The sequence below is a fragment of the Kockiozyma suomiensis genome, assembly GCF_038497685.1.
Source record: "Kockiozyma suomiensis strain NRRL Y-17356 unplaced genomic scaffold V2V93scaffold_8, whole genome shotgun sequence".
Lineage (NCBI taxonomy): Eukaryota > Fungi > Ascomycota > Lipomycetes > Lipomycetales > Lipomycetaceae > Kockiozyma > Kockiozyma suomiensis.
Genome location: NW_027117671.1, coordinates 198,652 through 220,648, shown reverse-complemented (window position 1 = coordinate 220,648; position 21,997 = coordinate 198,652). Strand labels below are relative to the sequence as shown.

The window sequence follows — 21,997 nt, the reverse complement described above, 5'->3', positions numbered from 1 at the left end:
TTCATGATAGACAGAATGAAGAGGAGAGGATATCGAGCAATATAATTTGCGGAGCAGAGCATAAAATAAGTCGAGATCGATCGAGATAATAAATATAATTTTATGTCGCAAAGGCTGCCGATAGTGGGGTAGCTACCCACCTACACTCCCAAGCATTTAATCTCAATGTGGCATTAGCGACCAGAAGAAGCAGATTTTTTATTAGAATTCGTTTTAGATTAAAAAGAAATGGCTTAGAAAACCGCCAATTAAGTAATTCGCGATTTGCAGACATAAACAAAGCTGAAGGTGATCGCAGACTATCTTGCGCTCGCATGTAGAACTGAGAAACGCTATATTTTTCCGGCCAGTATCAATTTTCTTTATTCTATATTTCACATCATGCAACTGCTGAGTACGATTCTGATCTACTGCTATTTGGATATTGTGAGCTGAGTGGGGATCTCTTTACCTGCCTTTTCTGGCTCATTTGGCGCCTGACTCGTCGCTGTTAGGGGAAAGCCACACACTGCATGCGGCTCATAATAACCCTTAACCATTTAGATATTGCTCTCTTCACCGCTCAAATCTTAACAGAACGCGCAAATCGCGTCTACCGTGAATACCTGAAATCGCGATTCTGATAGATGCGTTTCCGCAATCATGGACATATTTGACCTTTCAACAGGAATATTGAGCTATGGATCCTTAAATGAAGATGACAAGTAAGTCTTCTTTCGTCTTGAGATCATCAAATACTAATTGCTTTATTATGCACTAGACTTGCAATTCGAACATTTCTGCGTGAGACACCGCCTAGCAAAATATTACTATTACCGTCAAATCAAAATTCGGAGAGTTTTTCTGAGCAGAAATGGGCGAGCGTTGCTTCTGAGGCATTGCTTTTCGAGGCGCTGTTCAAATTTGTAATAAAGGAGATGGCTGCTGATTTGGACACTAGCGAGTGGCTGCCGTATTCACGAGAGCTAACAGAGCTAATTTGTTATTTACTACGACCGCTGCCTGGAAGATGGATTTGGTCGGACGACTCTTTTGGTTTGTAGCTACGTTTCTATGTTTCAAGTAAGGATCGAGTCTAACCTACATATAGCAGAGACAAAAACTCTTTGGAAGCAGCAGCAAGCATTCCGACTTGCGGCGGAGTCATTAATGAAGGCGCTACAACAAATTTTACTATTTCTACCGGATTTTGAGGGCAGTCGGGTTGTGGCGGCCACAGCAGCTTATATCTTGGAAGACGATCCGTGGTGTACAAGCACGTCTAATCGATTGGCAATCCAAATTCTTGAGCAATGCAAAGAAACAGAATTAGACTACGAACAGATTGGGCATCATATACTGAGTGACATTGTCAAGCCTGTGTTTGAGTGTTTGCGAAAAAAAAGGGTGACATCGATCGGTACATTGTCAAAAGATCGGGATCACGAGCTAGAATCCTCCTTTGACACTGACGATTCCAAGTCTTGGGCCGTACTCCGACCTGAAGCTGCGACGTTGGTCTATTTTGTTTTGAGTCGAGAAAAGGTAATTTCATTTTCTTCTGTGGCTAATTTACAAAAACTGATTGAAATGAGTGCAGAACATTCAGTTTACCGTCAATAACTGGAGTCTTGTTGTCCCTCCTGCTCTAACTATCCTGGATGATCCTAATCCCGCATACAAAACACGAGGCTGCCAAATATTACACATGGTTCTTCTTCAGACACCACCCCAGTTCATCTTGGTTCGTGGTCTGACTGATTTATTTTGGGAATCATTGTTGGCTTGCCTTTCATATCTGCCCTTTGGAACATCTAATATCACATTAGAAGAGTCGATACATCTATTGAACGAATCATATGATGCGCTTATTACTCTTGCATCAATTCGAGCTCAAGATATTGGATCCAAAACAGCTATATCAAATCTCTCAGCGGCGAATGGCAACGTAGGCTTAAGTTCGCCAGAATACAAACTTAAGTATGCCAAATATCTAGGTCAGATTCTAGTGGAAGGAATTTACCACGTAATCTCAATCAGCGGAGAGCAAGTCAGGATCGCACAGCTTCTCGTACAAAAACTTGGTGTCATTGCATCAAATATGAAAATCTACTTTGTCATCCATTTACAAAATAGCATCAAAATGTTGATTAATATACTCTCAGATCCGTTTATCACCGCATACCCTCCGTTACTAGTTACTACTCTTGACACTCTCGATATCATTATTGAAAATACAGCACCGAGGATCTCTATATATAAGTTTCAAATATTAAAAGGATTACTAGTATCTTGGAAGAAAACTTGTGAATCTGATGAACATGGAACAAACCTGGACAACGTCAAGAAGAAGCTTTATGCAACTGCGAAATTATTGAAGACAAAAACGACATTAGGAGATGTCGAGGCAGAGAAAAATTGGGGAGAAATTGTGGCCGCAGTTGAGGATCTTGGTCCCACTTATGTGGGCTTGCTATAGACGCTGACAAAGTAGTGTCATTGAGCATTGCTAATACAAATACCAGTATTTACTAGAGGAAGATAGAGTATTGTGATTTTAGATTATTCAATGGTTAAAAAAGATTCATTCTTAGGCGCCTAGAAATATCAAAAACACATAAGACTCCGCCATAGCCAACTTCCAAATCGCAACCGTAAGCAAAACCTACTACTCCATATCCAAGACATGCACGCCAATCGAAATCAATAAAGTACAAAAAAAAGGAATTTATATCATGCAAGGTTTTTCAAATCAAGTGCTGGTACTTCACCGATTTCCTGTCTCATCGCGTTATCAGCCCATCCCCAAACCCGAACCAATCCACGAATCTTGGCCTCACGCATCACTCCTTGAGCTTCCAGGATAGCCTCGTTAACTTTATTAGCTACTTGACGGCGCAAGGCGGGATCCATGAGCTCAGCAAGCTGAGGCACTAAGTTACTCGGACTAAAGCAAAGCAATGCCATAGTTTGTTCAAGATCTGCCAGAAATTCAGGGTTCTTTTGTGCTCGGCTAGCTAGATGTGACGCAGCAAAGGTAAGAGCGGGTGTGATATCATCGTTAGAGGTCGATGCGAGATCACGAATCAGCTCGATCAACTGCAATCGTAATAAAGCAAAATGCAACTCTGGATTCGTGTCGAGAAGCTAAATACAAAATTAAAAAAAATTAATTGTCTTGTCTTTCAATAATGATTGCTGAGTAACAATGACTAGAAAAGATGTAGAGGAGGTTGGCTCATTTTGAAGACTGAAGGTTTCTTTTTTTCATCATAGATGACTATGTGTGGTGCATGAACAAATTAATCATAGCGACCTCCAACTACATCCCAAATAGCCCTAAACACAACATAACACAAAATTGAAAGGATGCATACCTCAGGGTTCAAGTCATTGATCCGCTCGACGGCCTCTGGAATATGTCCAGCGTGAATGGCAGCACGAATTCTGATCCGATCCTCAATAGAATCCAATGCGACAGATGACGATATATTAGCCTCCTGTGCAAATTTAGAAGCCGCAGATTGATAGCCTTCGATGATGAGATAATTCATAACCAATGCATTCAAACTCCTATTTAGAAAACGGTAAGCGAAAAAGTTTTCATGTGAAGCTTCCTCCGTCTTAGTATCGACTCAATCAAATCAGATGTCAAGTAAATTATTTTTTTTCTCCAAGGAATTGTCAGAGAGATTCCCAACTTGTAGTTACAATCATCATAATAAATTGAGATTTCGCGCTTCAAACAAAAGGTATAAAGGAGAGGTAAGCTTACGATTTGGAAACTCGCACGTCATTCATCATCTGTTCCCATTGCTCTTCGGTATACTCTTTCCGAGAAGTAGCACCCGAAGTCGCTGAATCTTGTACATGAGGGATCGCAGTAGCAGCAGAAGACTATAGCCTGCCGTTAATAAACCAAACATTCAAGACCAAACCGGATACAACATACGATCGCACGTAGGCGATTAATCGCAGAAAGTTCCGACAATGTGACTGCTGGATTAAAATCAAACTCCAGTAAAGTTAATGAAACTTTTACTGGAATTTTCTCTTGACTGTAAAATTTTTTCGCGAGAAAAGCACGGATGACGATTTTTATAGGCGCAAGAAATGTAGCGTAGTCTGGGGGACCTTTACGCTCGGGCATTAACCCTCGGCCAGCAGTCACTTGGCAACAACCGTATATATAAAATTAGCAATGCGAATAGTACTTTAAAGTGCACACTATTTTACATATATGCATATTACTGATTAAGGGTCTAGTATCATTCCTTACGGTCTATAAACCTTAATAGGCTGCCTGATAGACGGTGTGGAATCCAGAACTGATTTATCATTGCCTCGACTATACTATAAGTAGAGTCTGATTTTCTGATTGAGAGAATTAAAAGGTTTCTATCTTCAAGATGGATCCCATGGATCCGGCTCTCATTTATCCAACAATGTCGGGAAATGAAGGCGGTACAGGATCAACTTCCGATAACCCATACAAGACCAACATCCCGTCGGCTTTGCCATTTCTCAATATTGCGAATAATACACCGCAGACTATTGACAACCCTGCTGCAAATTTCATAAAGGAAGAAGAATACAATGGAATATTCAACAAGTCTCCACCAGAAGAGGATGCTGATACTGAGGAGTCAGTTCAGGACGAGAGCGACGATGATGAGGAAGCCAGCAATGACGTGACACTTGATCGAATGTGCAAATATACGCTGTATGAGACTAAAACAAGATTTTATCTCATTGGCTCGAATGTGAACGATACACGATTCCGTGTCCTTAAGATCGATCTTACAGCTGATCAAGGTGTTTTATCTCTGACTCAGGATGATACCGTGTATTCTCACCCTCAAATCATCGAGTTACTAGAGGCTATTCAAGATGGCAACCCCGTTGGAGGACTAACAAAGAGATTAACATCCTGGGGTGTCATTGGTTTCATAAGATTTACGCAATACTATTATATGTCGGTCATTACAAAGAGAAGTGCTGTTGCTCTTCTTGGTGGGCACTACATCTATCATATAGATGCAACCGAGTTAATTCCATTATGCTCTAGTGCTACTTACCGCAAACCGCACCGAAATTCCAAAGAAGCGCGATTTCTGAGCACGTTTCAGAATCTTGATTTAAGCAAAACATTCTATTTCAGCTACTCCTACGACATCACACATACTTTGCAGCGAAATTTAGACCGTGAGCATGAGCGTGTACGACTTAATATGCCACCGACAGAATGGAAGGCTTGCGCAGAATACAACGAAATGTTTGTTTGGAATCATCATCTACTGCGACCGGTATATGAGTCAAATATAGATGTTTTGACGTGGTGTTTGCCTATTGTTCATGGATTTATCGATCAGGCTAATATCTCAGTTTATGGGCGTAACGTTTCAGTTGCGGTTATTGCCCGCCGCTCTCATTATTTTGCAGGAGCACGGTTTTTGAAACGTGGCGCTAACGACCAGGGATATGTTGCAAATGATGTGGAAACAGAGCAAATCGTATCCGATATGCTTACTACATCGTTTCACTCACCTGATGGCAGATTATTTGCAAACGAATCGTATACTTCTTTTGTTCAGCACCGAGGTAGTATTCCTTTATTTTGGACACAGGATGTGAGCGGTATGTCGCCGAAGCCACCTATAGAGTGTATGTATCACTATCTTAGTATTTTAAATATCTTCGTGCTAATATAAAGACCAGTAAATGCTGTGGATCCTTTTTTTAGCGCCGCCGCAATGCACTTTGATGACGAGTTTCGACGATATGGAACTCCGGTTGTAGTGTTCAATCTGATCAAGACGCGCGAGCGCACGCCTCGTGAAACTATTTTACTTCGAGAATTTGAACAGTGTTTGGAGTACCTCAATCAATTCTTACCTGAGAAAGCTAAAATTCTGTATACGTCATGGGACATGAGTCGCGCCTCAAAGGGACGAGATCAAGAGGTCATCGAATTTCTTGAAGAGTACGCTGATAAAATTTTGAAAACCGTGAAAATATTCCATAACGGTTCCGTGCCTTCGTCCACGCAATCTGGCGTTTGCAGAACCAATTGTATTGACTGCCTTGACCGCACGAATGCTGCTCAATTTGTTATTGGAAAACGTGCATTAGGATATCAACTACATGCACTGGGCGTTATAAATGGCACTACCGTAGAATACGATACGGATGCTGTGAATCTTTTGACAGAGATGTATCATGACCATGGTGATACTATTGCTTTGCAATATGGTGGTTCGCATCTTGTGAACACGATGGAGACTTATAGACGGATAAATCAATGGACCAGTCACTCGCGAGATGTGATTGAAAGTATTAGACGATACTATAATAATTCCTTCGTTGGTAAGTCTGACTTGTAAAATCGTGTAACTTGGATGGATGGATTTTTTAACTTTGTATTAATTTATAGACAACCAGCGACAGGAAGCAATCAACCTTTTCCTGGGAAACTATGTCTTTGAAGCGGATCAGCCAATGCTCTGGGACCTAAGTACCGATTATTATCTTCACCATGGAGTTCCCGGAGGATCTAAAAAGCCACTGCGCAGAAGTTATCGTAAATGGTGGACTCCAATCCATTTACAGAAGACATTAACGGAGCGTGAAGTCGAAGGAATAAGAGCCAAAATGGCTGCTTTGGATAGTGAATTGATTCCGAAGTCTCTTTCTGGATTTTTCGACGATTATTGGATGGAGTATTATAAACCGAAGATGCTGTCTTCTTTTTCAAAGGTGTTCCAATATAACATGAATTCCACCCTCCGATATTTACCATCCATGTGCGTATTTTTGCTTTGGAAGTAAATCATTTCGCGTTGTTGTCTCTAATATTTTATTTTTCAGAGTTGTTGGAAATAGCAAGTATAATCTCAGTCCCTTCGAAGCACGACAACTACACATGGAGCAACATCCCTCTGCTCGTGAGGTAATGGAGCAGGAGAAGATTGCCGACGACAGAAGTAGTATAATCAGTGTGATCAGCACGTCGCGACGTACCCGCAGATTTCTTGATATTGGTTTTATTGACTTTTCGTCAAAGCTGGACGAGCAGAGTCCCTCACCGCCTCCCGAATTGGATACAGCCTCGATCTCATCTTCTCGAAGCGAGAATTATTATAGCCAAGTAGCTGCTATGTCTCTTGATAATGATGACGGGTTTGATGATTCACTATGGTGTTATGGAGGCGAAAAAGATGAAAAAGGCCGATACAGTGAGATTCGGGCAATTCCTGAAATTGTCAATCGTGTCTTGAAACCTACTGTAGCATCTTCTGAGACTCAGCAGTATAGAAAATACCTCTTGGGCCCGGATCCAGAGCCGCTCAGTGCTGCGGAGAAGAAGTCGTTGATGACGAATAAGCAGCATGTTGATTTCCATAATTATATCAAAGGGAAAGCTCCTACGGCGATTAATCTAATTAGTGAAGTTGCTGACGAAGACAGTGTGAAGTACGTGCAGTATATACTAGCGCCTGAAGTAGCGACTACGCTGAAGATTGCAGATGACGAGCAGTCAAAGAGGTCTAAAATTTATCATAACTGGATTGATGGGAACTATGGGGAAAGAATGGATACTCGTCCGTGTGATGATGCTGCTTAGAATGAGACTTGAGAAACTGTTAGTAGAGATAGAGATTGTTGACGTTGGCTGGTGCGTTTTGTTTCATATTGGATATTTATTGGGTGGGTATAGGCGTTCTTTTTTATAGAGTCTGATGATCATAATCAATAAAATCCATTATATAAAAACAATTCTTCACATTGCCAAAATTGTAAATTGAACCAAACGCCTTGATGCCAAATCACTTTAAAAACTTTTGGAATAAAACACACGGCAATCCAAACCACAGCCATCGCCACCCTTCAAAAATCCTAATTGTTCGTACTAAATTTATATCCACAATCCGTGCAAGTATAAAAAATTGTTGCCTTTAAAAAATATTTGTCAATGGAGATTGTTCAAAATTTTGTATCAGTAAATGTATCAGTAAAAACTTACTCCTTCATCAGCGCTTCGTAACTGTAGAGAATAATACTGCATCTCATCTTTTCCGCACTGAGGACACTTTTCATTGATCTGGAAACAAAAATTAATAAACGCATCACTCTAAGCAAGAAATACTACCATGGAAAATACGTACGGTGGCTCCCTCTTCAGTCTGCTCATCTCTACCTAAACTAGTCTTGACAACCGACCGTTTCAGTCTCAGCGCCGAAGGAAAAGCAGAGTCTGAAGACTTTGTAGTAACAGTCAGGTTCTCAAATGCTGTAAGTATTATTAAAACGCAGGTTAGCTTTCATAGCAGTATAATGGCATAAACATGTAGTAATAAAGCGGTTTGTACCTTGGGAATCGTATGAAGCTCCGCATTGTGAGCAGTTGAGACTGTTTCTGGAAGATCCTGCGCTGTCTAGCAGAGCTCCACAATCATTACAAAAAATTAAACTGCCAACAACGGACATTTTTTGCTCTTAAACGAATGATAGTTGTTGACAAAGAAAGTTATTGGGGAGTGAGTTGATGCATGAGTATTCGCTTGAAATCAATTTTTTTTTGTTGTAATCGGCAGGTAAAGTTTTCGGGAACGTGGGAGACGATGAGCCGCTAAGCAAACATTACATCGTTGAATATTGTCAGGTCGAAATTACTGAATAACGTTCTTAGTATTTCCAATTCACGCCAAAATGGCACGAAAAGCTCTGCTTAGTCGTCCGATTGACTGCTTTTACTTTACTTACTTGTGCGCGTATTTATTAGACTAGCAACTTTACTGATATAATCTAACCTGATTGAACAGCATTATTCATACACTTATTACAGCATTTGTTGATAGTGCTACAATTATTCCAAATGAATATCTTTTAGATGTTCAGTCAACACTTCTTGAGTTACATATTGAGATGAACAATGATCCGCTAGTTAGAAATCCACCTGCCTGGTTTGTGATATTTGTTATCATCGAAATTGCATTTCAACTGCCCTTCTTCGTGGTCGCTGCAATTGCATTCTATAAAGGTACGTACATTCGTTCCAACAAGATAAAAACGAATCTACAAAGTCGATATCTAACTCTGCTCCTATTAAAAGACTCTAAGCAAATCTACGTTCTGACTCTCATCTACGCCGTCAATGCCAGTTTGACAACTCTTGCATGCATTATTGAGTTCATGTATGGCTTCCAGAATCTCTCTGCAGATGAATTTTCTGACGAAGATCGTACAAATCTGGTCTGGGTATATCTGCCCACATTCGTGATCCCGCTATTTATGATGTATGATATGACTCGTCGAGTAGCTGTATTGGTTGCTTCATCAGCAGCCACCGAGAGGATCAAAAAATCGCAGTGAATTCAAAGATAGATTTAGAACAAGAAAAAGATCGTACCACTGCAGTGGCCGTTTACTTTCTTTTTCATCAAGAAAGGGTTTACTCTGACTCCAGCGTTGATAGTATCAGTTATAGGGCTTTTATATGCAACATTGTGAAAAGATAAACTAATGACTGTTGTCAATGGATGATCGGAAACGGAGACAGGAACAAGGCTGGAATCGTATGTAGCAGATGTCGCAGGCAGCCGGGAAGGAGCACGAGTTGCTAGAATGATCCTGCACGAAGCCACAGTGAGCCTATCTGATTGAGTACTATGACGATGAGACAAATCTGCAACATCAATGATGTCTGGGCCAGATTAAACATATCAAAAGTGATCAAAGTCGGCAAAGTGAAGAGTTCTGCTGTAGACTGTAAATGAAGTTTGCTGTTCGAGCTCCGAACTGCAGCGTGGGCATCTTTGAATTGCGCCAGCGTCGGCGAACTTCCCAAAAGGGAATAAAGTTGCAATTTTAAACTCTAATTACAGTAAAGGAAAAACCACGCAGAAAATAATGATATTAAGGTTTAATATTACCTTAAAAAGATAAAATAAAGAGCTTAGTCTATAAGCCTTACGGACGCGCAGGCGCCCCGGTGGCGGCCGATGGAGCCTTCGCCAGGCGCTGAGGCCTGTTGACGCGTAGACTATCCATCGGGCCCCTCCGGTAGGAGGCTTTCATGATTGTTAAAGTGACCGATGTTTGCTGTTCCTGTACTTCTGTTCTGGTCTGTTTTTGATTATCATATACTCTTTTTTTATTATCTCAGCATCAATAAGTATACATAGAATGACAACAGATCATTCCACTTCTGCCTCTGTTCGCGATTCTTCTGGCAGATTATCTCTTTTGGTGGAACAGTCCTCAATCATTGCCCCTTCTATCAATGATCGTGAAATCGCAGATAGTTCAGCCAGCACTCTTGCTGAAGAGTCTGGCACTGTGGACGAGAAAATGATAGAAGAAGATTACCCAGAGGGCGGCCTTGCGGCATGGACTGTCGTCTTCGGTGCCTGGTGCGCCATGCTAGCAGTCTTTGGTGTATGGAATTCAGTAGGTGTTTTCCAAGCATACCTGGTCGAAAACGATCTTGCGCAATATGATGAAGGCACTATTTCTTGGATATTTTCTACTTATTCGTTTTTATTTTTCTTCTGCGGAGTGCAGGTCGGTACGTATATGATCCCGTCTGATTCCAGTGCTCAAGACAAAATAGTTAACTCTGATTTGTTAATTTTAGGTCCTGTCTTTGATAAATATGGAGCTAAGCCGCTTGTAATTTGCGGATCAGTTGGATCAGTTGCTGCGGTCATGATATTTAGTCTCTGTCACGAGTATTATCAATACTTCCTTTCGTTCGCCATTTTAGGCGGTATATCTGGCTCGATGATATTCACCCCGGCAGTCGCAGTCGCAGGACAATGGTTTAAGCTTCGTCGTGGCCTTGCGACTGGTATTGCTGCAACCGGTGGTTCTTTTGGTGGTATTTTGTTTCCATTATTGCTACGGTCGCTGATCCCAAAGATCGGATTTGCCTGGGCTGTTCGCGTCATCGGTTTTTTTGTATTGTTCTTCTCGGTCTTTGCAGTGCTGTGTGTCAAGTCTCGCTTCAAAGGCGGGTCAGCGAGCCGATCGACAATCGACCTGAGAGCTTTCAAGGACAGACGATTTGCATTTATGGCTGTGGGAAACTTTTTGCTTGAGCTTGCGCTGCTTATCCCATCGACTTACTTCATCACCTTTGCTATCTCCAAGGGTGTTGACGAGCAGCTTGCTTATACACTGACAGCCATCATGAATGCGGCCTCTGTCTTTGGTCGATGGCTCCCTGGTTACGTCGCCGACAAATTCGGTACTTTTAATATGTTGATTGTGACGGTGATGTCATGTGGCTTACTCTCTCTGGGTATTTGGGCGCCCATTGCAGCTACACATGGAAGGAATTTTGGTGGTGCTATTACGTATTTGATTCTGTTTGGATTTGCATCAGGTAGTGGTATTTCCCTGGCGCCTGTCTGCTTTTCTCAGATTTGCGATATCAAGGACTATGGCAAGCGATACGGAACTGCATATTCACTAGCAAGTATTGGATCATTGATCGGTGTGCCGATTGGAGGCGAGATCTTGAGACGCATGGATGGTAACTACACTGGCCTAGTTGCGTTTTGCGGGGCTGCGTACATGGTTTCTTCTGTCTGCCTGGTGTTTGCGCGGGGCTTTAGTGCGGGCTGGAAGCTGACGACTGTGTTTTGATATATACGCTTGAGAAGGATAAAGGAGATTGCTTAATTCAGATTGCTGCATTGGCATTTTTTTTGGAGTTTGAGGTTTTGTTTTTTATTAACTGCATTGTAAGTAGACGGAATGCTAGTACTGCTTCGTATTCAATATACTCCTCACACATAAATTAATATGAGCTCAGTAAATGTTTGTGGTTGAAACGAGCGGAAAGCAGAAAAAGCCCGCCTGTATTGAAAAGAGCACAGGTTAGCGGGTTTAGGCGGGTTTAGATCCTATTGACTCACTGAATGAGCGGGTATAAGCCGCACTCTCCGGGGCTACGCCGGACCAGTGAATATGTTAGCAGAGCTGCTTCCGGAGTTCTGCCAACTTTTCTCGTTCGCGAAGCACAGATTCAGCCAAGAATGGACGGAAGCAGGCTGATCGAGAGCGCGGATAAGAGCAGCAGCTGGCAAGATGTTCCTCGGCAAGATGTTGCTCGGCCCAAGGGAGGGCAAACAATGGCCACCGGCCGCTGACATCATCGCTGAGCCGTATTTTTTTCGTGGTTCGCAGTCAGGCCCTAGCCCATATAATTGCTCATTTTCAAGCCTGCCACACTCCGCAAACGCTGTTTATTCAAAATACTCGGTAAAATTATAAAAATGTAGAACAGTCATGCGAGAGCATATTAGAGCTGCTTTTGACTGATCTCAATGAGAATTGATCAATCGGGAGCGCTGGTGAGAGACGGGGTCATCTCGCTGACGTCGGAACGCGCTCTCAGAGCGATTAATTTGAGAGTCAGCCTAAAAAAGCTTCCTGCTCACTCTTCTCCTCCACAACACTACGCCTCTCCACCCAACTATTCTCCACACTCAAACGAGAATGCTGGCTTAAGTATCTAATTATGGTGTTCAAGTCCTTTGCTGCCATCGCCCGCCACTCGGCGCTCGCGAAGAATCTGTTCGTCGCTTCTACGGCCACTTCTGCCCAGCCGGCTTTCTTTGTCTCTACCCAGCAGCTCGCCCGTCAGCAGGCAACTGCACAGGCTCAGCAGCTCATCTCTCGTTCAGTCCACCACTCATTTTCTTCTGGACCTGGTTCGTCATCTGGCTCCCATCCTTCAGCTAATGGAGCCGCCTTCCCCTCATATGCTCCGTCTTACAACGCCGGCTCACTCTCTGTCTCGACCTCGTCGACCTCTGACGATGACCGTCGTCGCCAGTCGGCTGCTGGCCAACACAAGCATTCAAGCACCGTCTATCTCTCTGGAAATCGTATTCACAGCTCTTCGCAGCCTGTGTCTTCCCGTCCAATTTCGACCGCTCGTCGTCTCACCGAACACGCCGAGGACTCTCACAACGAGCTAGAGATCGATGACGGGCGTGTCGACACCGCAAATTTCATCTCAGGCGATCGCATAGTAGAGGTCGATGATGCTACTGCTGCTGATATCATTGCGTCAAATGAACAAGTTCGTATCTCTTTCTTTTTTTACTTTAGTATTCTTTAGATTTCTAACATTTTTACGCTACAGCATCAGCAGGTCCAAGTTTACAAAAAATACAACCACTTTTCATCAACTACGGCAGCACCCGAAGCTGCCAAGGACTTACCACCAGAGTCGAATCCTTACATAGATGCTCAGAGAGCTCAGGTCGAGGCTACCACCGACCCGGCCGCTCGTCAGTTAGCAGAGATAGAATATGCCATACACAGTTTCTTCACTGCACAAGATTATACTTCAGTTATCGATATATACAACAAGCTTAGATTACAGAATGTGACACCCTCCTTAGCAGCATTTAACGAAGTTCTGCGTTCTATTACACGACTGTCGGGAAGCACCGCCATGCCTCAGGATAACGTCAAGTTTCTGCTCGATGTATATCTGACAATGATATCAGAGAATGTGGTGCCTAGCACTCTGACGTATTCCATAATCATTCAGGCTCTTGTTGAGCGTTATCTTGAGGTTCGCAAGCTTGCTGTTGACCGGTACAGCCCTGTCAAACACAACTCAAAGCTGATTGATCCGGCACTCGACCAATTCTTGCAGCAGAGTGATAATGAACCTTCTCTTAATCTTGCGCTTGACATTTTTTTTGCGAGTACTACTGTTCGCTTGCAAGAATATTCACCAGAGATTTATAACATGCTTTTGGAGGCTCTTGCGGAAACAAATCAGATTGACAAGTCTCTCTCTGTTCTTGAGGTTCTAGAACGCGCTGTACGTGAAGGCAAAGGCGTCTTCACAGCCGACACATTTATCTATCTTATCAGAGCCTTTCAAAAAGATATCGATTCAGCGGTTGAAATTTTTGAGTCGTACAAAGCCCATCTTTACGCACTCGGGGATCGCAAGGAGACTGCTGTTTACAGTGAGCTCATCCGCGCGTATTTCAGATCTGGAGACTCTGCCGGTGCATTGACGATGTTTGAAAAAGTGATTGAGCGTCCTACATTTGACAGTAATTCAATGTTTACTCCTCTAGCCGATACCATCCTTGAGGAGTTCACTACTTCCGATCGTGACGCAGAGTCTGTATTCTCAGCTGAGGGAAGTCGAAGTGCATGGCTGTGGCTAAACAGAATCACTCAAGATGAGCTACCTGCTCCATCACCAGAGGCTATCTCAAAGCTTCTCTCCGCCAACGCTTTCGTGGGTCACTCGGAAATTGCCGAGGACATATACGATTACTTACTTACTCGCAGTGATATCACACGCGCTGCAAGCGGCGTTGCAGATTATATTTCGCTGTTGCTGAGAGATGATAGCGCTCAGGGCGCGTCGAAGGTTGTTAATATTTTAGAGACTGTTTTGATGAATAATCTGCGATTGGATATGCATACCGTTCGCGACGTTGCTGTATATCTTCTTGAGAACCCTGCCGTCACTGAGGACATGGCACATCAAGCATTTATGTTCGTGCAAGTTTTAGTATCTGACATGGCGGAGCTTTCAAAGAAAGCCGAGATTCCGGTTTATCAGCAGCTCCTTGAATTAACCTTGGTCCGCATGCTGTCTCTTGTCAATTGGGCTGTGTTCGAGGACCCAAATGGTATTTTGTCACGAGCATATGTGATTGCGCGAAACCTTGATTTTGTTCAGATTGCTAGGAATGCTCCTCAGCCCCCTATTTCTCTTCAATTACTCTTTTCTCCTTCATGGAACAGTCTTGCGCGCAATGAGCAGATTCCTATAGCGGATTTTGACAATCTTGTATATCTTCATGCTCGTGCAGTTGGAACACTGCCAAAATCTGAGTTTGCCGACACTGTGATCAAACATTTAAGCACTTTACTCTCAATTGCAGCAAACTCTGGCATTATTCTGTCAAAGGCCACCAATCATTATGTTACTTTAGCCGCTCCTCAGATCATTCCTCCCGAGTCGTCTATGGTACCAATGGAGTTTGCCACCGCGCCTATCCCACTTGTTTCAAATGATACGATGCCAAACAAGTTTGAAGCTAGCCAAGAATTGTCGTCTGCGAAGCGTCAGCAGATGCTTTGGGAACTGCTACGTTATGATGCTGATATTTCGCAAGCTGTGTCAAGCCTGATTTCTTATAATGAAAGAGACCCTGAGAGCTTGATGTCTATGATTGAAGAGACTTATCGAAGTGGACGAACAATATCACCGTCGGTCTCTATGAAGGTAATTGAATATGCTGGTTTTTATAAACTTGTGCATGTGGCTGAGCGCATGTTCTCGCTGCTGGAGCAAACTATTCCCGCTGTACAGGAACGTCCGACATTGCACCATGTTTGGCAAGCCATTTATTCTAGCATGATTTCAATGTACTTTCAGTGTCAGGAGAAAGATTCTCTTGCTCATAAAAAGAATCTGGTTGAGTTCAAGAACAAGTTAATGGAAATCGGCACTGTGCCGGATGCGGATGCCTATGCTAACTTTATTGTCAAACTGAAGCATGCTGGGTCTCACGATGAAGCTCGGGAGGCTATCTCTCTATTTGCCGAGGCCCGTGCTTACGGTGTATATCCGTCGACATATCTTTACAATGCACTTTTATCGAAGCTCAGCAAGGCGAGAAAGTATAAGGAGGCTTTGGCATACTATAATGAGATGGACGATTATAACTTGCGCAAGACATCAGTAACCTATGGAACTATGATCAGCGCATGCTGTCGTGCCGGCGATGGTGATACGGCTGAGAGACTATTCGCCGAGATGGAGGCTGCTCCAAATTATAAATTGCGTATTGCACCGTTCAACACAATGCTGCAATTTTACGTTCTTCACCGCAAGGATCGTGAGCAGGCTTTGCAGTTCTTCGATATGATGAGGCATCGTCGACTTGATCTTTCTGCGCACTCATACAAGCTTCTGATTGATGCATACACTACCATTGAGCCTATCGATATGGAAGGTGCTGGTAATGTTCTGCGTATGATTGAGCAGGATGGCAAGACTGTCTCAGCGCAACACTACGCTGCGCTAATTACGGCCTATGGTGTCACTCTGAAAAACTACCCAGAGGCTCGCAAGTTGTTCAACATGTATGCCTCTTCAAACAGGGCTCGATGCGACGAGTCTATGTACCAGGCCTTAATTGAGGCTTGCATTGCCAATGAAATGGTTTCTGAGACGGATTATATTCTCGATGATATGCAGCACAATCGAGTGTCTATGACGGCGTACATGGCAAACACACTCATTCGCGGTTGGGCGAGCGTGGATATCAACAAAAGCCGGTCGTTCTTTGATCTCGCATACTCTAGTCGTAGCGCTGAACCATCGACTTATGAAGCCATGGTATCTTCATACCTTAGTTGTGGTGATGATGAAAACTCCGAGCGTGTTCTCTCATTGATGACGAAGCAAAACTATCCGGAGCCCGTTTTGGCGGGTGCCAAGCAGGCCTTAGCAGAATGGCGACAATCTCGATACACACGTCGTGGTCGTTCGTCAAGCACCGCTTCATCATCTGAGATCTCGGCTCCTACCGATACATCTGCCGACTTGAGTGATCTCTATGCGTTGGATGACGAGGGACGCATTGTATCGTTGCCGAAGACTACAAAGTCAAAGGGAGGCGATTATGTCAATTGAAGAACTTCATATAAAATAAATTCAAAGATATAAAGATATTCGGTAAGGAGTACATGGTTTGGTTAGTCTATATTTTTATTTTTACTAGCAAAAAGCAACAAGTTTTTTAAATCTTTCTTTTGTTTTGGGGTTATGCTATTATGTACATAGATTATTTCATTTAGGGGATCTCATTTTGTTACGGTTTTAATTTCTTTATCTGTTTTAACTCCTCTCCACTTATATAGTTATTTGTATATTATGTTATGTTATACGAAATATATTACTATTATTATTATTAATATTATTATTAATATTATTATTATTTAAAGTTATCTCTCTGGCAAATAGAGTGCGATTAGTAATGAATTTGTCAGACATACAGGATGAGTTGATTGCGCGAAACGGAAGGCGCATCACGTCATTTACTCTGTGCATCTTGCAAGGTATGAAAACGCGAAATGGATTTATGCTAAGATATCAATATAATTTCATATCTGAATAAAGGCATGATCAGTTGATTAAACCAGACGAGAGGTAGCTATGGATTGAGCTCCAGCGATTTGCAGATAAGAAAGCGACCAGTTTCCCCACATGCTCGTTAGTGAAATGATGCCATATTTCACCATCGACGCCTCAATGGCATCGGCAGATTCAGATGTAGCGAATCCGTTAACGGGATACGCAATTCTGTCACGATAAACATAAGCTTTTGCAACACGTCTTTCAATTATATATATATTATCTGACGCTGATCTGACTCTGCTCTTAACACTGTTTTGTCGCGCAACTACCATTTTCTTTCCGTCTACTTACTAAATTTATCGCAACCATGTCTAAAACTGAAACTATTCAAGAGATTGACGCCTCGTCTTTTCACGGCGACAAATCCAAAATCTACTCCACTGATGACAAAGGACGTTTGGTTCTCGCTGGAGAAGATGCTGAGGTATATATATACATATATATATATGCAAATAATGTTCTTCCAATATGCTGATTCTGTGTAGTCTAAATATGCTCATTTTCTTCCGACTTGGGACCCCAACGAGAAGTTTGGTCCTCTAGAGGAGTTCGAGTTCTCTGATCCTGGTCTCCGAGCTGACCCTTCTTTCCCCAATCTGCTTTCAAAGTCAAACACCAGTCTTAAAATCAAGTCCTTAACACCAAAATTTGGAACCGAGATCAGAGGTGTCCAACTTTCTGAGCTCTCATCGGCAGGTAAAGATGAGCTCGCACGATTTGTTGCCGAGCGTGGTGTCGTTGTTTTCCGGGAGCAGGATTTGAGAGATAAACCAATCGACTGGTTACTTGAGTATGCTTCTCACTTTGGTCGTAATCATATTCACCCAACTTCCGGTGCTCCCAAAGGATATCCCGAGGTCCACCTTGTTTACCGATCCGCGACTGCAAAGGCGTCTGAGCATGATTTTTTTCAAAATCACATCAGCTCCACGGCATGGCACTCCGACGTGACTTACGAGCGACAACCTCCTGGAACAACTTTTCTAGGAATCCTCGATGGGCCCGACACAGGTGGCGACACTATCTTTACCGACACCCAAGAGGCGTATTATCGTCTGTCTAAGACTTTTAGACAGGGACTTTACGGACTTGAAGTGCTTCATTCGGGAGTTGCTCAAGCCAACGCGTCTCGCAGTGCAGGTGGAGTTGTTCGTCGTGAGCCAGTTGAAAATTTTCATCCTCTGATTCGCGAGCATCCCGTCACGAAGAAGAAAGCCTTGTTCGTCAATCCTCAATTTTCGCGCTATATCAAAGGATTGAAGCGAGAAGAGTCTGACATGATTTTGAACTTTCTGTATGATTTCACCAGTCGCGCAGCCGATATTCAAGTTCGTGCATCATGGGAGCCGAATACTATCACTGTTTGGGATAATCGACGAGCATCGCATTCCGCTTTGGTGGACTGGGCAGGTCTGGACGGTAGCCGTCGCCATGCTTTTAGATTGACACCGCAAGCTGATGTACCTACTGAGGGTGAACCCGAGACGGAGTAAATTATAATGATTTTCAATTGAATATTATTTATAAACTATGATTGATTTGACACCAAGAGAGACAAAAAAATTCAACTCACTTAAAAAGCTGTAGCCTCCACACATCTATTTTCTTCTGGCAGCATCAAAAGAAGCGTACTCATCTTTGTACTCCGATCTCCATCTGCTTAGAGGCAGACGAGGAACGGTGATATCACCCGCGGTCCACTCAAATCTTATCTTGTCAGTTTCAGAGGAAGTCTCATTATCAGGGCAAATAATGAAAGCATCCTCCTTGGCAATTCCCTTCTCCAAATACTCAGCAACCTCATCAGGGGTCCAAGCACCCTCAGGCTTTTTGGATCCGTGAACGGAGTCAATGTAGATTCCAGGGGCACCGCCAACCATTCCGGTATAAGTCCATCCTGGGGCAAGCATATGCACTTTCACGTTCTCATCCTTTAGATCGTACGACAACTGTTCACCCAAAAATCTCACAGCAGCCTTAGATGCGTTGTAGGCTGGGTTTCCAGGAGGGTTTGAAATACCCTGCTTGGAGATTGTGATGACAACACGCGTAGTGGAACCAGCCTTTGCTTGGGTGCGAAGCGTAGGTAAAAACGCAGAGATTCCGTTAATAACACCAAAAAGGTTGACATCAAAAAGCTTTCTCATGCCTTCGGGATTTCCCCACCAACCAAATTCTTCAGTTTTGTAGTTGCCGTGCACACCGGCGTTAAGAACGACGACATCGACGGCCTTGAACTTGGCAAGAGCAGCGTCACGAAGACTCTCAAGCTCAGAAAGCTTGCTGACGTCGGTCTGTTGCGATAGTATCTGAATGGAAGGGAATTGCGACTGGATGTACTCGGTGGTGCTCTTGAGGACACTAGGCACCGAATCGGAGAGAACGAGATTGTAGCCTTTTGAGGCGTAGAGCTTGGCAATTGCGGCACCAATGCCACTAGCAGAGCCGGTAATTGCAATAGTCGGTGCCATTGTAAACGTACAATTATTGGATAATGTGAGGTGCTGCAGGTCGATACACGATCGGATTTATGCAGTGTGCTTGGAAGGGATAAATCGAATCTACACGGTAAGTAACGGGTCTGTTTAAGCCGCAGAGCAGTGTGATTAGATAATCCAGCTAAAATTGATCTGCGAAAGCGAGGAAAAAGGGTGTACACTTTGAGAGAAAGCGATGGGGAAATTTGCAGGTTAATTCAGATTTCATCAGAATTAATTCAGATAGCACTGTGGTAGTGTTAAACATTAAATCTGCTGCATAGAACAGAGCAGTTTCGACAGAGACTCGTAAAAGATCTGAGCTCGCAAACCATGACGACATTCTCTGCTCTATAGTGAATTATAACCTGATATTCTACAACATTACAGCATTAATTCAATCAGAATGCAGTCGGTCATTAACGCGCTGACTAAACAAGTCACTTGTTGAAACATCAGGGTCTGCAGCCAGACTACAGCCGACAGGCAAAAAATTAACTTTTATCCTCTGCTGTTCGCAAAATACGCCATCGCCCCTTAGTCTACTTACACGTCCTGCTAACTAAAGGCGACTAGTCGCATTTTCAAAATAAATATCGGATGGTAATTTACTAGTTTATGAGAATTGCTATTAGATATCTGGGTTTTTTTTTGTAACATGGCCTCCAAACGTTTTACGCTGCCAGCGTTTCTGATAGTGGCATTGATCTTCGCGTTCATCACATTACACAGTAAGTATTCTAATCCTCAATTGTACTACCAATTACTTTAGCCGACGGCAGCTTATATTTTGAATCATAGAATCTTCTTCAAGTAAATCCGCTGGGCCAAGCGTGTGGCAACCTCCTCACATAAGGTCAGCGGTAGCTAACGTGTCGGACCCATATGCTACTCTTGAAATTCCTACAATCATAACGACAAAGCGTGCTCCGAGATATGCTGTTGCCTCAAGTGTAATGACTGCTCGGTTTACTCAGTATGCCATGATGTTGGGATACACTCTGCAAAAACACAACGACTTCGAGGCTCTTGATGCAGAACTCATTCTATTGGTGCGAACAGAAGGGAAAGAAGCAGTGACACCGCAGAATATTACCCGACTTGAACGTGTCGGATGGAAAATCATGATCGAAAAAGATCTTGAATTTCAGGGCGTCGACAAGGGAAAGATTAGACCTTATCATCGCTACAATCTCAACAAGCTATATTTGTGGTCGTACACAAATTACGAGCGAATTGTCTTCATTGACGCAGATACGCTGTGTAAAGCATCCATTGCAGAGCTTTTTGATCAACCCGGAGGTATTTTGCATTTTATTACTTTTGTAATGCAGTTCTTTTTGCTGATTTTTGTCAATATATAGAAATTGCCGGGACTCCCGACACATGGTGGGACATTTTAACTGATACGCGATTCAACTCTGGCGTCATCAGTTTCCGACCTTCAATAGAAGAGTTCAACAATATGGTGGTTGCAGTTTCAGATCCCAGCATGCACAAGCCAAACGATGCCGATCAGGCATTTCTGAACGCATACTTTAGGTTCAGATTCCATGCTCTTCCTTACAAGTACAATTTCAATCTTATAATGTATCAGCACCATCGGCGAACATGGGATGCTTTTTGGCCAGAAGCTGTTATTGTCCATTTCACAACAAAGAAGCCAATGCCTGACAAGCATTGCCGCAAAGGCTGCAATGAGGTAGGAACGCTAATAATGAATGTCAAAACCTATTTGTCTTAGCTAACACGACCTCTTATAGTGGGAACCGTCCGAATGGTATTCTATGCTGTGCAAAGAGATGCTCGAGTTTTACAGTTACTCTGGAGAACTTCCTCTTTTGGGTTAAGAAAAGAGCGGCAGTGTATAATCAAGAGAAGACTATGGATATTATAGCCTCCCTGAACTGAATTATGTCAGGCTGTAGGTGTGATGAATCCGACGTATATATTAAGGGCGCTCTGCTTGGCCTCCTAACAACAAATGTGTCTTGCTGCGGTCTGTAGTTAATATTTTCGGAAGACGCATTTGGATGTTCGGACGCCTGTTTTTGCAAGGTTTTTTTTTAGGTATTTTCCTGTGCCATTTGTGCATATTTATTTGGTTGTATTTTATTGTGTCGGTCTATTTTGAATAAGATTATGTATTTTATATCATCCGTCATGATATTAAATTCATCGCGAGCACGCTATCCTGAAAATTGCTCGATATTTAGTTTTAGTTCTTTACTAGTTTTCTAGCCGATCAACTGATATCTGGCTCACGGGTGCTATCTACGCAAAGTACATGTCCAGGAAGCATCAAGATTGAATAGCAATATCAACAAAATGATATTCACGA

The 21,997-nt window shown here is 42.9% G+C and overlaps 10 protein-coding genes across 10 annotated transcripts; 7 read left to right on the top strand and 3 right to left on the bottom strand.

Annotated features, from left to right (window-relative positions):
- The first annotated feature begins 155 nt into the window (after positions 1–155).
- Positions 156–2,572, top strand: V2V93DRAFT_370596 (uncharacterized protein). Its single transcript, XM_066910307.1, has 4 exons — positions 156–704; positions 761–1,035; positions 1,091–1,524; positions 1,580–2,572. The coding sequence occupies exons 1-4, from the start codon at positions 643–645 to the stop codon at positions 2,456–2,458; spliced, it is 1,650 nt and encodes a 549-aa protein (XP_066765248.1). The 5' UTR covers positions 156–642; the 3' UTR covers positions 2,459–2,572.
- V2V93DRAFT_370592 (CTLH/CRA C-terminal to lish motif domain-containing protein) lies at positions 2,545–4,109 on the bottom strand. The gene is made up of 4 exons (XM_066910306.1): positions 3,932–4,109; positions 3,755–3,876; positions 3,357–3,552; positions 2,545–3,126 (listed from the first exon to the last, which is right to left on the bottom strand). Exons 2-4 carry the CDS (start codon positions 3,781–3,783, stop codon positions 2,713–2,715), a joined length of 639 nt encoding a protein of 212 aa, XP_066765247.1. The 5' UTR covers positions 3,784–3,876; positions 3,932–4,109; the 3' UTR covers positions 2,545–2,712.
- A 193-nt stretch (positions 4,110–4,302) lies between these two features.
- On the top strand, positions 4,303–7,747 carry V2V93DRAFT_370588 (SacI homology domain-containing protein). Its single transcript, XM_066910305.1, has 4 exons — positions 4,303–5,643; positions 5,698–6,345; positions 6,413–6,782; positions 6,847–7,747. The coding sequence occupies exons 1-4, from the start codon at positions 4,389–4,391 to the stop codon at positions 7,601–7,603; spliced, it is 3,030 nt and encodes a 1,009-aa protein (XP_066765246.1). The 5' UTR covers positions 4,303–4,388; the 3' UTR covers positions 7,604–7,747.
- Positions 7,671–8,565, bottom strand: V2V93DRAFT_370586 (uncharacterized protein). The gene is made up of 4 exons (XM_066910304.1): positions 8,349–8,565; positions 8,145–8,269; positions 8,003–8,080; positions 7,671–7,932 (listed from the first exon to the last, which is right to left on the bottom strand). Exons 1-4 carry the CDS (start codon positions 8,464–8,466, stop codon positions 7,876–7,878), a joined length of 378 nt encoding a protein of 125 aa, XP_066765245.1. The 5' UTR covers positions 8,467–8,565; the 3' UTR covers positions 7,671–7,875.
- Positions 8,566–8,688: 123 nt separating this feature from the next.
- V2V93DRAFT_380630 (transmembrane protein 6/97) lies at positions 8,689–9,351 on the top strand (the record flags this gene model as incomplete). The annotated part of the gene is made up of 3 exons (XM_066912065.1): positions 8,689–8,744; positions 8,802–9,019; positions 9,092–9,351. 3 exons carry the CDS (start codon positions 8,689–8,691, stop codon positions 9,349–9,351), a joined length of 534 nt encoding a protein of 177 aa, XP_066765244.1.
- A 616-nt stretch (positions 9,352–9,967) lies between these two features.
- On the top strand, positions 9,968–12,014 carry V2V93DRAFT_335946 (major facilitator superfamily domain-containing protein). Its single transcript, XM_066907724.1, has 2 exons — positions 9,968–10,546; positions 10,616–12,014. Exons 1-2 carry the CDS (start codon positions 10,165–10,167, stop codon positions 11,626–11,628), a joined length of 1,395 nt encoding a protein of 464 aa, XP_066765243.1. The 5' UTR covers positions 9,968–10,164; the 3' UTR covers positions 11,629–12,014.
- Positions 12,015–12,450: 436 nt separating this feature from the next.
- Positions 12,451–16,956, top strand: V2V93DRAFT_346974 (uncharacterized protein). Its single transcript, XM_066907901.1, has 2 exons — positions 12,451–13,072; positions 13,136–16,956. Exons 1-2 carry the CDS (start codon positions 12,506–12,508, stop codon positions 16,673–16,675), a joined length of 4,107 nt encoding a protein of 1,368 aa, XP_066765242.1. The 5' UTR covers positions 12,451–12,505; the 3' UTR covers positions 16,676–16,956.
- Positions 16,957–17,086: 130 nt separating this feature from the next.
- On the top strand, positions 17,087–18,773 carry V2V93DRAFT_370575 (uncharacterized protein). The gene is made up of 2 exons (XM_066910303.1): positions 17,087–17,603; positions 17,665–18,773. Exons 1-2 carry the CDS (start codon positions 17,487–17,489, stop codon positions 18,670–18,672), a joined length of 1,125 nt encoding a protein of 374 aa, XP_066765241.1. The 5' UTR covers positions 17,087–17,486; the 3' UTR covers positions 18,673–18,773.
- On the bottom strand, positions 18,725–20,102 carry V2V93DRAFT_258105 (uncharacterized protein). The gene has a single exon (XM_066907141.1). It carries the CDS (start codon positions 19,648–19,650, stop codon positions 18,778–18,780), a length of 873 nt encoding a protein of 290 aa, XP_066765240.1. The 5' UTR covers positions 19,651–20,102; the 3' UTR covers positions 18,725–18,777.
- Positions 20,103–20,314: 212 nt separating this feature from the next.
- Positions 20,315–21,506, top strand: V2V93DRAFT_391477 (nucleotide-diphospho-sugar transferase; the record flags this gene model as incomplete). The annotated part of the gene is made up of 4 exons (XM_066912441.1): positions 20,315–20,387; positions 20,458–20,958; positions 21,021–21,358; positions 21,420–21,506. The coding sequence occupies 4 exons, from the start codon at positions 20,315–20,317 to the stop codon at positions 21,504–21,506; spliced, it is 999 nt and encodes a 332-aa protein (XP_066765239.1).
- Between the last annotated feature and the right edge of the window lie 491 nt (positions 21,507–21,997).